The 13,588-nt window shown below is 40.3% G+C and overlaps 1 protein-coding gene across 1 annotated transcript in view; it reads left to right on the top strand.

The window, feature by feature from the left end:
- Positions 1-13,588, top strand: part of COL4A2 (collagen type IV alpha 2 chain) — a gene marked incomplete at both ends in the record, with an annotated part of 144,528 nt that overhangs the window by 91,800 nt on the left and 39,140 nt on the right. Inside the window, 12 exons of the mRNA XM_082013530.1 lie at positions 1,291-1,425; positions 1,508-1,552; positions 3,643-3,759; positions 4,299-4,370; positions 6,256-6,291; positions 6,393-6,455; positions 8,746-8,781; positions 9,451-9,492; positions 9,842-9,916; positions 11,135-11,179; positions 12,379-12,441; positions 13,208-13,252. Of these exons, the coding sequence (XP_081869656.1) occupies positions 1,291-1,425; positions 1,508-1,552; positions 3,643-3,759; positions 4,299-4,370; positions 6,256-6,291; positions 6,393-6,455; positions 8,746-8,781; positions 9,451-9,492; positions 9,842-9,916; positions 11,135-11,179; positions 12,379-12,441; positions 13,208-13,252 (774 nt within the window). The remainder of the gene's footprint in view (positions 1-1,290; positions 1,426-1,507; positions 1,553-3,642; positions 3,760-4,298; positions 4,371-6,255; positions 6,292-6,392; positions 6,456-8,745; positions 8,782-9,450; positions 9,493-9,841; positions 9,917-11,134; positions 11,180-12,378; positions 12,442-13,207; positions 13,253-13,588) is intronic.

Genomic DNA, 13,588 nt, shown 5'->3' with positions numbered 1-13,588 from the left:
ATATGAGAATAAATATGATAATAAATTTTGCCTAATATCAATAAGGTATTGTTCAGTATGTTTACTACAACTTCCTGAATGCAAAGAAATGAGGGTATCTTCAGGTCCAGTTCTTCAAGTCCCCACACTGCCTTCCTTCACTCCTCCCACCTCAGTGGCATTAAATGAAGTTGAGCTATTATTCTTCTTGGACAGGGATTGCATTAATCTTCTAGCTCTTTCTTTCCAGGCATGGGCGAGAGTGTAAGTATTTTACACTAAAACAAGTCATTATTTTTTTATCAGTTCATTTTTATAAATATGTATCTGTTTGTTCATGTTTTGCTCTAATTCTCGCTTTGTGAGATATTGATGCTGTTGCAGACTGGTCTATGAAAAATCTAATTGCATTTTAAAAATACTTTCATTAGAACCAGCTTAATTAGAACATCTTGGTAAATGGTGCTTTGCGCCATTGAAGCCTATTTCTCCAGAAAAGGTTGCAGTGATCTACCATTAGTGTCATTAGTGCACTGAATACTGTAGAGCATGCAAAACATATGGGCCTTCAGTGACGCTACGTCTGGAGTGGCTTTCAAATATGCTGGTTCACAGATCTCAGACATACTGTCACAACACATTACTTAAACCACCATTGTGTCATTTCAAAATGATTTTTTCCCCTGTTGAGCCTTGTGATGTTGGCACTCAACAGGGGATTATTTTTAAACAATGTTTGAAGTGGCCTGAACCAGTGTTGGAAGGGAGAACAACAAGGGAGACCTGCGTGCAACTCTTCAACCTGTATGAATGCATGCACATCTAATAATTTTCAGGCTAAACTGCTGAATAGAAATATTCCCAAAGAGGCAGAAATTCCTGCCATTAAATATCAGCCTTCATTTGTAAGAAATATGGCCACTAAAGCAGATTTCACAGTTAAGCATATTTTACTTGCTTGGAGTGTAATTGGTTATGTTGTACGTCAGTGAGAATCGCTCTTGAGAAGTCTTACTCCAAGGAAAACGCTTTTTTCATAGAGTAACCGTGAATATTCAAGTAGTGAATATTGATGTGAGTGTTAATTTCCATGTATCGATTTTGTCATGGACAATGCGGTCACAATGCTGGAGTTTCTCTGTGTGGCGCTTCCAGATGACATTCTTCAAAGAGTCTGGCCTGCTGGAACGGGAAGAGATTCTGTGTTTATGTTCTCTTCAAGAGATTGACTCCATTGCAGCAGTGATAACCAATCCAGTTTCATGCATCACAACTGTTTCTAAATAAATGCTTTTTTACTATTTTTATCAGGGCCAGCCAGGACTCCTTGGATCACAGGGGTTCACTGGACCACCAGGATTGATGGGGATCCCAGGAGTGCAAGGTCCCAAAGGTCACAAAGGTGAAAGAGGATATCCAGGAATAAGTGGGCCCAAAGGAGAAATGGTAACTTTCGAATATCAGATGTTGTAGCTAATGAGCAAAATACTGGGCAGAACATCGGTTTAATTGTGCTGTTTCACTCTAGGGGCAAAGAGGAGTCACTGGATTCCCCGGGGCAGATGGCATTCCTGTAAGTAGCTGGTTACCTCATCTTTAAGAAATCACCAAACATTGCAGGGTAGTTTAAAGCCTTTGTACTTTAATTAAAATCTGGGCTAAATTCTGCGTCAGCCACGTACACACTTTGAAGCTGAGGTCATTGAAGTGAGTGGAACTGCAGATACACAACAAGAGAGCAGAATCATTCCTGAGATAATTAAGGTTACGTTTGCTTTGTGCTATGCAGAAAACCCTTTGTAAAGGGGACAAGAAAGGATGGAAGTTTCCTGTGTCCCTGGAGGTTCCCCAGCTAAGTATGTTCTTTTGTAGGAAAGAGCTGAGATAAGTACTTCGCTTCGCGTAAGCCTGTGAGCGAAGGACACCAGTGGGTCATTCCTGAATTATTCCAGAGTTGCAAAGCACATAGAAAGACCAATGATTTTAAGAATGCTAACCACTGTTGTTTGCTTTATAGCTCACATGTCATGCTTGAGGTGTCTTAAAAAACTTACTGAACACCAAAAAGTGTCAAACTTTGAACAAATTGACCAGGTCCATGAAACTGAAACATTCAGAGAGGAAAACCGGGTAAAGTTCACAGCACAGTATTTTCCCAGCTTACACTTCTTTACATCTTGTGTCATAAAATAACAAAGAAATCTGAGTCACTGGGATCCCTGGACAGAGTTCCCAGGCTTGGGTTTCCTTTGTAGTGCTCCCTGACACCGGGGCTCCGCTTTGCAGCCCACGCATCCACATCCACTCTGCTTTCACCCGTTCTTGTTTCCAGAAGAGCTCCCTATCAAGTTTCAGGGCTTTCTCTCCCACAATCTTCCTCCTCTTTCTCACTCTTAAAGGAGAAGCAGAAGGCCATCTTTTCCATTCTTTTTAACACTCCTGAAGCCAAGGATCTTGTTCATCTCAGCATATCATACTGAGTTTTTTCAAAGCACTCTAATGTCCTGGGAGGGAGAATAAACCGCTCCCCTGTGAGGGTCCGTGTTGCTATAGCGGGACCACTTTTCTTACCTCAGCAAGTTTTCTTTTTTAGCCCTGCCTTCCCGACCTCTGCAGATTGCGTTGTGAGGGATAAACACCTTCAGACTATACTTGAACCTGTAGTTCATTGCATCCTGTCCTCAAGCTCCCTTGCCCTTCCCACTCACTTACCTTCTCCAACCAGCTTTCTCAGGCCGAGACTTAACACCGACCGTCGGAAGGCACATAGATAGGCACGTGTACGACCTGTAATGCACAGTGCTAGGATGTGGGGCTGGAGGCCAAGAGAGGATGGTGGCAAGCCTGAATCTCTTCCGGGGTGAGGAATGCCAGTACTTGATGGAGCTAGGTAAGGAGATGGACAGATTTCTTCAAAGCAAGGGAGCAAAAGCAAAGAGAAAACTCTTGCTCTAGACAGAGGAGAAGGGAGAAATGTTTTATGTTAGTTTCTGGCTTTTCTGACTGAGTCCCCTGGAAGAAAGAGCTGCTCAAGGGCAGATTTCCTTCTCGTGAGTCTCAGTGCAAACCAGAATCACCAGCAATTAAGGTGGATGTAGGTACAGCAATGGAAGTGCAGTTTGAGACAGGAGTAACTTTTCAGAGGCTCCGTGTGGAGGTCCTGCAGTGCCCCCGGCTCCCTTGCTTTGAGCCCTGCTGTTTTCTTCCATACTTACAGCCTCATCACAACACTCAACCTAGCTCCAAAAGCATCTCTGACTTTTTTCCCGGCTTGGAAGCTGTTCAAAGCCAGCAAGAAACCTTTCTTCCCACTCTTCCAGCGTGAAGCACTGAAATACTTAACAATCCCAATTCTTGGTGGCTCCCTGTGCAGCCGCCTCATCTGGCTATGTTCTCTGCCTAACAGAGCCTGCATTGAACATAGCTTTCTTACCCTTTCTGAAAGGTCCTTCCCTACTCATTTTTTCGTGCTGTCTGGGGCATCTGGTTCAAGCTGTAGCTGTATTAAAAAAAGGCACTGTCTGTTTCTGTCTTTGAAAATCATAGTTTCCCAGGGATCCAAGCCTTGGGCTTAATGTGAGAATGTCTAAATACTGTGTGACTACAGGAAAAGGAAAACTAGAAACAGATGGATAGATAAACACTTTTTTTTTTCCTCAACAGGGTCATCCAGGGCAGCCAGGATCAAGGGGGAAGCCGGGTCACGATGGCTGTAACGGGACAGCAGGTGACCCTGGTGACTCGGGAAGTCCTGGACTCTCTGGTTTCCCTGGTACCATTGTAAGTAGCCGGCAGTAAGTGAACACCTGAAGCTAAGATCATTGCTGAAGTGAGTTTCATTCACGAGTATGTTGGAAGCGAATGGGACATCTCTTAATGGAGCTTCCATTTCGCCCAGCAGAGCATCCATGTGGACTTACCATGGACACACTGCTCTCTGCTTAGCCTATTGAATTGCAGCCGGGGCTGGGAGGGCTGCCCAGGGCTATACCTGTCACGTCGGTCTTGCGGGGAGATTACTTCAGGAAAACCTGTGCAGTTATCCAACAGCGATAAAAGAATATTAAACTCACAATTCGTGATGAAAGTAACCTTTTCCTTCCCTGCCCCATGGCCAGAGCACGGGCTTTCCATGGCGCGATATGCTTTGTTTTTAAACCGTGAATTTCCAGAGCTAGGCATAGTCTCTGCCTCTAAGCACCGGTATGTATATCCTCATGGAAACCCCAACAAATATTTTTCGTTACTCTTAGCTGTTTATGTGTTAACATACACGACATGAACGCTTACTTCTATTATTTTTTTTTGGTCACCTCCAGGGAGTTCAAGGACCAAAGGGCCAGAAGGGGGAGCCCTATATACTGCCACCGGACATCGCGAGCCGGTACAGGGTACGTCTGTCACCCCTGTGAGTTATCCACGCGCAGTACTGTTTTACAGGCAGGTGATGGAGAGCTAATTTTTCTTACACTCTGACGGACACGTCCTGAGAGGCCCACTTCGATTCTGTGCAGGCTTTGCAAGGCAGCTTCTGCTTTCTCTGGTTACAGCAAAGTCTATCTGATATCCAGGGAAAAAAAAAAAAACAACTCCACTCAGTTATTTGCAAGGAATTCCGGACTCTAGGTGGATGGCAGAGGCACTGGAAATGTTGTAGTTCAAGTATTACCCTCTTTATTCAATGACTACTTTTGTACCATGCATGGCAGAATAATTTCCTTGCCATAGCTTTGTCCATTGAATAATCCTATTTAATATTAGCATCCTTTCTGTATAATTTTTATGCAGAAGTTTGGTTGACTTGGAATAAAATATGCTTCAATATATTATTTAGTTATTTAGTAAACCCCAAGTATTCCTATGGGTGCTTTTACTGTATCTAATCCTTAAAACTTGTTTTGTAATCACTTGTAGCTTTTTCTCATGTGTATAATCTGGTATCAAATAAAGGTTCTGGTATCAAATAAAGATAAGGGGTTACATATACTGCTAGAATATAAATAATGACAAATTTATGTACAAAGATACATCTGAGCCATACTCAGCACAGAAGTGATCTGCTGACATTGTTTCTGTACATTTTGTGCCAGTGATGAGTGCCAAAATAGGTTTTTCTGTTGACATATTTGCAAGTTGCCTGTATTTTTTAATGGAATCTTCTTTTCCTTTCAGAAACTCTTTAAATCTGCACTTGTTAGTGATTATTATAGAATCATAGAATACCAGGTTGGAAGGGACCTCATGGATCATCTGGTCCAACCTTCCCTGGCAAAAGCACGGTCTAGACAAGATGGCCCAGCACCCTGGCCAGCTGAATCTTAAAAGTGCCCAGTATTGGGGAATCCACCACTTCCCTGGGGAGATTATTCCAATGGCTGATTGTTCTCATTGTGAAAAATTTTCCTCTTCTGTGCAGCTGGAACATCCCCAGGAGTAACGTGTATTTATTACCCCTTGTCTTCTCCATAATGGAGTCTGCATCTTCTTTGTAGCCACCCTTTAAATACTGGAACATGGTGATAAGGTCTGATGATAAGATGATAATTAGGAATGATGAAGAATTGCTGAAGTACATTGTGGCTAAGGATGGATACTGACACCTGTATTCATTTCAGAAAGTACTTGGTTCCAGAAATTATTCTGTTAACTAAACTTAAATTAACTAGTTAGTTAGGATGCTTTTCAAAGTGATTAAAGGTGTCTGGTCTGAATACCGCATTATTTATGGGTATTGGAAGGTCTTTGCACTAGAACATTTTTGGATCCAATTTCCAAAAACATTTCAACATGTACTGCAGTTAAAATATGTGGTCACTGAAAACAGTATGTTCCAAATGCTTTTAGTGACTCAGAAGAGAATCAGAAGGATTTGGTAATTCCCATGCAACTCATGAAAAATGAGCTTGTGCATTTCAGCTAAGGTTATAGCCCTAATTAAGCCACTGGTTAGATGAGATTTTTCAAAAAAGAATTAAGCATGGACTGTTGTCCATTTCAACCTTGTAGTTTGGATCCTTCACTTCACTAGCCAACTTTGTACCCTCCTACTGTATTGCAGGCAACTATATTATACATAGAAAGTACAAAATCCATGTGACCCACTTTCAGTTATCTCAACACCTGTATTGAATGCATCTGTATGTAAGGGTTTGTACAGCATTGTATGCTGTATGTATGATTAGTTTTTGGAATGAGGAAAAAATTAATGAGCGAGAAAAAGATTTTATTCAATTTTATATATAGTATTTATTGCATTTCTTACTTTGTTTTTTTTAGGGGGAACCTGGGGATCCGGGGTTCAATGGTTTTCAAGTAAGTAGTATTACAGCAAATGTGATAAAGTGTCAATAGTTACTGTCAATATCAGAACAACAATAATTGATGATTGGGGTTTTTTTTTTATTTATTTAAAGGGACCTCCAGGGACGCTGGGTATTCAAGGACCTGTTGGTCCAAGAGGAGAGCGAGGAAGACCAGTAAGTATGTTTAAAATATGTTCTGTAGGAAATAAGCCTAACAGAAGAATCATCTCAGCAGGTTCCATTATGTTGGATTGTAACCTAGCAAATGGATAGAAAATACAGGTTAGTAAAAGCAAGTAGGTGTCCTTGGATGCAAAATCCTATAAAAAGCACTGGAGGACACTGATTCTACAAGGATGGATATTGCAAAAAGAGGTATACTTTCTTTCACCCTGTATTGCCATAAGCTTTTGATTTATATTGTATTTCTTTAACCTCCTTTAAAGAGTCTTTGTTTGTAAAGGTTGTTGAATGAGTCCAGTCTACATCCTCCTACACTGAGTTATCAAAGATATCGGGTCCTAAATATGTTATCTTTTCTGCTCATAAAGGATATGTATATTAGCTCTCCACACTTCCCACAGGAGATTGAAGAGATTACATTCTTCATTATTACTTAGAATACAATTTTATCTTTAAACTATTTTTGAGCCATTTTTTCCAAAATCAACATTTACAGCATTGACGTTGACAACTGTTGCTGAATAGTTCTTTGGGAAGATTGTGTTCTCTCCAGATACCATTTTCTGCGTGTCTTATTACCATGGTAATGGTTAACAGTTTTATGGTGAGAAGCAGATGTTCAAATTCAATATATTTCATTTTCTTTAGGCTTGCTTTATTTTCCTGTAAGACAACTTTATAGCATTTGCTTTTTTGTTTGTTTTGTCAAAATTCCCTTCCCTTCAGACCTGGTCTACATCACTGATTTGGGGAAGAAAAAAAAATATTCAGTGCTTCTTACACACAGCCTCCACAGCTGTTTGCAGGGACACCCTCCCCGCCGCAAAAAAAAAAGTAAAAATCCACAGCACACTAAGCCTTTCCAAAGTTAATTTTCTGCAGTGCCTGCATCTGGAGTAAGCTGCACCTTGTCTTTCTCCTCTGGCCCTCCTGAAGGGAAATCTCCTCAGTCCTTTACTTACATTCGCTCTAGAGTGAACCCATGAAGTTCATGAGCTTCACACAGGAGCCTAGCCTGCAATCACTCGTATTCCCAGTACGCTGTCTTGGACGTTAGGAGTGCTATGAACCATACATTTTCTAAGTCCCATGACTACATCCCTCTGGTTGCCCTCTTGGCAACATCTCTTTTGAACACTCTTTCAGAGTAGATGGATCCCCACCACCTCCGGCTCTTAACAAAATATATCCAACTGTATTTACCATTTCTAAAGCAGTGGCTTGTCTGTCGCAGGGACCTGGGAGCATTTCCCAGGTCTGAGTTTGCATCATTCCTCTTCCCTAAGACCTAGATCCCACATGAAGGCAAGTGTGGCTCCCCTAAGTCCCTGTAAGGCCTCCAGGCAGCAGGAAGCCCTGCACAGTGCATCTGCCCAGCAGTTTTGGCAAGGGCTCACAGACTACTTGACTAACCAAAACTGATTCAAAAGTAACTTTTTCAGAAGTCGTTGAGGGTTGATGCACACAAAAGATACATAGCAAGGCAGAGATGCCTAGCAAGGTCAGGTCCCGCCAGAACGTTATCTTTTCCTTGCAATTTGGGCTTGATTTTCTATAACCCTCTTACATCCCCTTTGGGCCTCAGTAGGTAGATGGTTCAATCTGCAGCTCACTCTCTTTTCTGTGCCTCTTATTCACCACCTTCCTCTCTGAACATCTCATGCTTCTTATTCACCCCACCCTTCCCGCATTTGTCAGAGTTTTTAACGTGTAGAGCCCTTTGGAGCCTGTTAACTACCATCGCTGACCGAAGCAAGGCAGGTTGTCTCTCCAACTGATGACTTTCCTACTGCTCTTCTTGCAAGACTCTGACAGCGTTTTTTCCTGTTACAGTCATTTCCCACCATCTTCCTTCCATTTCACTCTGTACAAATACCAAATAGGTGATCTGAGATGCATATGGTAGCTCAACGCCCTTTACAGACTGATGCAGTACTAAGACACCGGTTCAGTGAAGGACTTAAAGATGTGCTTAACTTTAGGTCTGAGCTTAAAATGTTACTAAGTCAGTATCCAAAAGCACAAGTTCTTATTACTTGGAAATAAAAATGGGATTTCATTAGGTCTAAGCTGGGAGGCTGTTATTTGGTTAGGAAAGGTTACGATGTGACTTAGGAGGGTATTTTTCAGAGCTGATGCAGTGACGAGAGCACACTGAATGCTGAGGAATACTCTGCCTTCCAGATACATATATACATTTCAGACCTAAAGTAACTGACCTCCTGGATGCATTGATTAGAAAGCAACAAGTAACTTGCTCTCCCCTATTTTGTTTCCCCAGGGACCACCAGGGCCCCCAGGACCACCAGGACCACAAGTAAGTCTTTGTGTCAGAGTTGTTTATGTAGATTTTGTGTCGCTGAGGTTTATCCAAGACCCACTTGAAGGCAGTAAAATAAAGAACCACAGGCTGCACCAAGGGTGTGTAGCACAAGAAGACCTTCTGTCTTGGCTGCATACCACAAGAAGTTAATCTTACACTGAGATCGCCTACCTTGAAATGATTAAACCAGTTCTAGAGCCAGATTTAATTTGCTACTGTTGTCACAGTAGCTTCCTATGAACAGAGAATCCTTGCAGTCTTTACAATATTCAGTTATATCTCAACGGAAAAAATATATGAGTTCATTGTTCCAGATGACTTAGGTATTTTTATTTAACATTCAGTGCTATTAAAAAACTTGCAGAAGAAATGCTTGATCTTTTCATGACATTACTCAGTGAATGACTCAAAGTCTCTTGTAGGAAGCGCTGGTAGCACGAGATTTTAATTAAAGTTGTCTTTCTGAATGTTTGGATCTATAAAAATACTTTTAAATCTATAAAAATACTTTGAGGTAAACCTAGACTATCATTTGATTGCAGTTCTTCAGTAGTGTCCTACAGACCTGTAAGCCTCAAAAGGCCTTTAAGCATGTTTAAATTTGAATTTTACATTAGAAAACTGAGTACACACTTGGTAAATCTTCACCTATTGTTTTTGCAGGGAAACAGGGGCCTTGGCTTCTATGGAGAAAAAGGTGAACAGGTAAAGGAAAACTAATAAATTAATATCACTACTAAATGACAGGTTGGTGTTATTTGCTATTTATAAAGTAACTTCTGAAATTTATAGAGCCAGACCACTTTATATAAAGCAATAATCTTTACCATCATTCTGGAAACATGCAGGGCAAGAGCAAGTACTACTATATGTTAATCCCAGCACAAAATAAATTTGTCTTGCCATCAATTTATTCAGAGGTTTAGAACTACACTCCTAGCAGGGGCAAATCTGTGTTGCTGCTTTTGTTGCAGTTCCTTAGACCCTGTGCTGATAAACAACTTGACAAGGTATTATAACTGCTAGTAAATGTACCCTTATGCTTTTCCTGCAGGGTCCCCCAGGTCCTCCAGGTCCACCTGGGCTTCCTACAAGAGAACTGATGGGTGTCCCCTCTGACAAACACAAGGTAACTACAGAGTATTTTGCCACAATACACAAGGAACTAAGAGCTCTGCAGTACCAAAAGGAAAATATTGTACAAATGTGCTTTTACATATAGTACTTAGAAGACTTTTGTGTATCAAAAGATAAATCTGCTACTTTCCTACAGCTTGGATCATGAAGTGTTTATTGAAACGATGGTGGCTAAAGTAATTCAAGAAAGCATTTCTCACAGACTAGAGGTGCCTTAGGCAAATTTGTTCTTTTTGTGTAAGTGTGCAACTACTGGCCATCACTTGCATCTTCTCATTTTACAAGCAGAAATAACTGCTGAGAAATCATTCAATACCTTATTTTTCATAACAGTGAATGAAATTTTCTTCCTGTAAAGGAAACATATATTTAGGGAAGCTGTCTGAATTATTGTGGGTTTTATATAACTTATCTATATGGTGCAGATATTTGTATACTTACAATTAAGGCTTGTTCATACGTATTGGAGAAGTCCTCAACAGCAAGGTGCAGTTTATTCTCATCTATTGATTCTTTCTGGGAGCAGAGGTACTTATACCCTGTATGCATATATTCTGTATCAGACACCAACCTCCAGACCAGTAGTTTTTCATCCCAGATTTGAAGTTAGAAAGTTCACATGGCTCATGCATTTTCTGCAGTAAGAGAAGTAAATTAATATGGTACTGAAAGATCTAAAAATGCCTTTGACAATCTGCAGTCTGCATTAAGTAATATACACATTGGGATTTCCATGAGTAAGCAGAGATGTCTGCATAGGAGCTACTTATCTGGAGAGCCTTTATATTTAATGGAGATATTGTCAATATAGCGAGTCAACCTTAGGCTATGATTTGTCTCATCCTAACAGGAACTCCTACTTTTGATCAGATAATTCATAGATGATCAGTTGGTAAAAATGGGAGAATGTGCATTTATTTATCGACATTAATCAGGCACTCACCATCCAGACATCTCATAAACAAGTCTGGAAACAACTTGGGGTGTTCACATTCCTAGAAACCTTTTTAGAAAAATTACTATTTTTTTAAAAAGCATCTTTAAAAACTTATGAAAACATGCATTTCATATGACAAGTGTATGAATAAAGAATAGCACGAGAGTGGTGTTTTTTCTCTTGATAAACATTTGTCACTTTGTGTTTTAGAAAAGTTATTGAAATGTAAATGGGAATGCCTAACATATCTGAATATTTTTTCTGTACTGTTAGGGTGAAAGAGGAGAACCTGGTCAAAAAGGGGAAGCTGGAATTCCAGTAAGTCAAGTGGGGAAGAACAAAGACAAATAATAATATTGGAGTTAATACTGGTGCGTTCTTCACTGAAATGATGCAATATAGATATGGAGCAACATAAGCAGAGACACCAGTTCTGATGCTTTAGAAAAACTGAACGACATGACGTGCGATGGTTCCACAGTGCAATCAGTCGTTCTCTTACTGGTTTACTGAAATAAGATTTTCCTCACCCATTTTTTAATTTTAGCTTTAACAATAAATCTCTTCACTTCTGCTGATCTGCTGATCTATGTTTAAAAAATACACTAAATTTCCTTAAATAAGTATATATGGAAATTTCCTCAATCCTTTTCAGTCTACTGTCTCGCACATACAGACTTTTGGTCTCATTGGTCATTAAGTCTGTTGAGTAAGCGGACAGTAATCCCATGTGTTGCTGTATCATTTAAGCTGTCAACCAGGCTTGACTGAATGTGGTTCAGTTAACTCACAGGCAACCTCTAGACTGTCTAAATAGCATTGCCATTGAGTGGTTCCTTTTTACTTCCCAGAGTGGTTTAAAATACAGTCTTTGCCAATTAGGGATGCCTCACTGAGCATTTTGCAGAGCTTTATTTTCTCAGATGGTCCGGTCAGCTTCTCCACAAGGTTATGGGAGAAGGTCACAGTGTGAGAACCCTGATGCCCTCCATGTGCAGTTGCTAGACAGGTCTTCAGCTGTTGGTCAGATTTTACACATGTAGAATTTTGTTGACTACTTTAGGAAAGCTGTAGATTTTATGCTGATGTAGGAAAAGCGGATATGTGTTTCTCCCCCTTTTTTTTTTTTCATAGTAGGGTGGATAGCAGCATGCCTGTGTCTGCCAAATAGCTCTCTGAAGCGACAGTTTGGGCATAAGCTCAGTTGCCTAATTGGTTGTATAGCTGAACAATTGCTTTGGCTCTTCTTCAGAGTTGCAGCCACAGAAGAAATAAGGAATTAGGAGATGATAGGAGGGAAACCCTGTCCTCTCCCTAATGGCCTGCTCCTGCTATTGTAATGAAGCAAGCACATTACACTTAATTTTAAGGACAACAGTTCTTTCACATGCAGCTATTATTAGATCCTCCATGTGTTACAATGATGTTTTCTTCCTGTTTAGCTTCCATAAAACAGTGTTACAGTTTTTTTGCACATAATGAAGAAATATGTTGAATTGACTTGTAATGTTTCCTAGGGTGTACTTCTCTATGCTCCTGAAAAAGGTGAAGAAGGGGTAATGGGCTTCCCAGGACAAAGGGTGAGTCCCTCATTAAAAGTAAAATTCACCCAGCTGAATGTGAAGATCCAAGCTGAGAGTTTGCCTTCAGACACAAAACACAACAACACAACATTAACAAACCATAGGAATGATAGTTCTTCAGCCCACCAGGTTGCTAGCTTTGAACTGCCTGATACAGGAAAGTGAAAGGCCATTTTGAAATGGTAGTGGGAGGAGGGCCGCACGGTACTCACAAGTATGCCTATACCATCATTGGGAAGCTTTCTACATCTCTTACCTAAAGCTGTGCTCACTAACCACAGCTGCTGTCCTGGTCTTCAGCACAGACTATATTTCACTGTTGCCATCTTAGCTCTCTTCAGACCACAGTTAACAAACATGAGTTTGGCTCCAGTTATTTGTGATCCCAGAAGAAATGCTTATTTAACTACTACTACCTTGTGGCATCTATGGATGCTTTCTTTGGGGCAGTGTTTCTGAAGTGCTTAAATAGACTGACAACAGTACTCAGCATACATTTTAAAAAAATCTCAGCCATCTTTAAAATCTTCATGGTCAATTTACTGTGTATTGATTAAAAGATAAAAATCAAGTACTTGATTAGCTTTCAGACCTGTTCTGTTTGCAGCATACAGGAATCTCATTGAAAAAGTATCTGAACTCTGACTGTTACTGTTAGAGTTTCAAGCTGTCAGATTTATTTTATCTAGGAAATAATAAGGTTCTTAACCATTAGGATGTTAGGATGTCATTTTATTTAGCTAATTTTATTGTGCCTTCATAGGGACTGCCTGGCATCAATGGTTTTCCAGGACTCAGTGGTGAAAGAGTGAGTATTTCATTCAAGACTGTTGTTTCTAACGCATATGTAGACAATCTGTCTGAAAAGTAAACTGTAGAGGACAAATTCTGCCTGCAAAGTCTGTGAAGACTACCAGCTGTAGTCTAACAAATATCATCTGGATTCATCCATCATTGTAATTTTGGGTCAGTTATTTTCCTCATCAGTGGGAAAAAAAATAGCCCTATAATTAAAGTCTGGTTTGCTTAAAACATGAGCATGTTTTAAGAGCACTACAGGGAGGTGTCATTTTCATTCTTCCCATTACTGTGAGCATGATTTCTGTAATTTTCTTCCTACTTGCAGAAACTTACTTTTTTCAGT

Source organism: Phaethon aethereus (assembly GCF_964289735.1).
Source record: "Phaethon aethereus genome assembly, chromosome: 1".
NCBI classification, from domain to species: domain Eukaryota; kingdom Metazoa; phylum Chordata; class Aves; order Phaethontiformes; family Phaethontidae; genus Phaethon; species Phaethon aethereus.
This window is presented reverse-complemented; position numbering and strand designations above follow the sequence as displayed.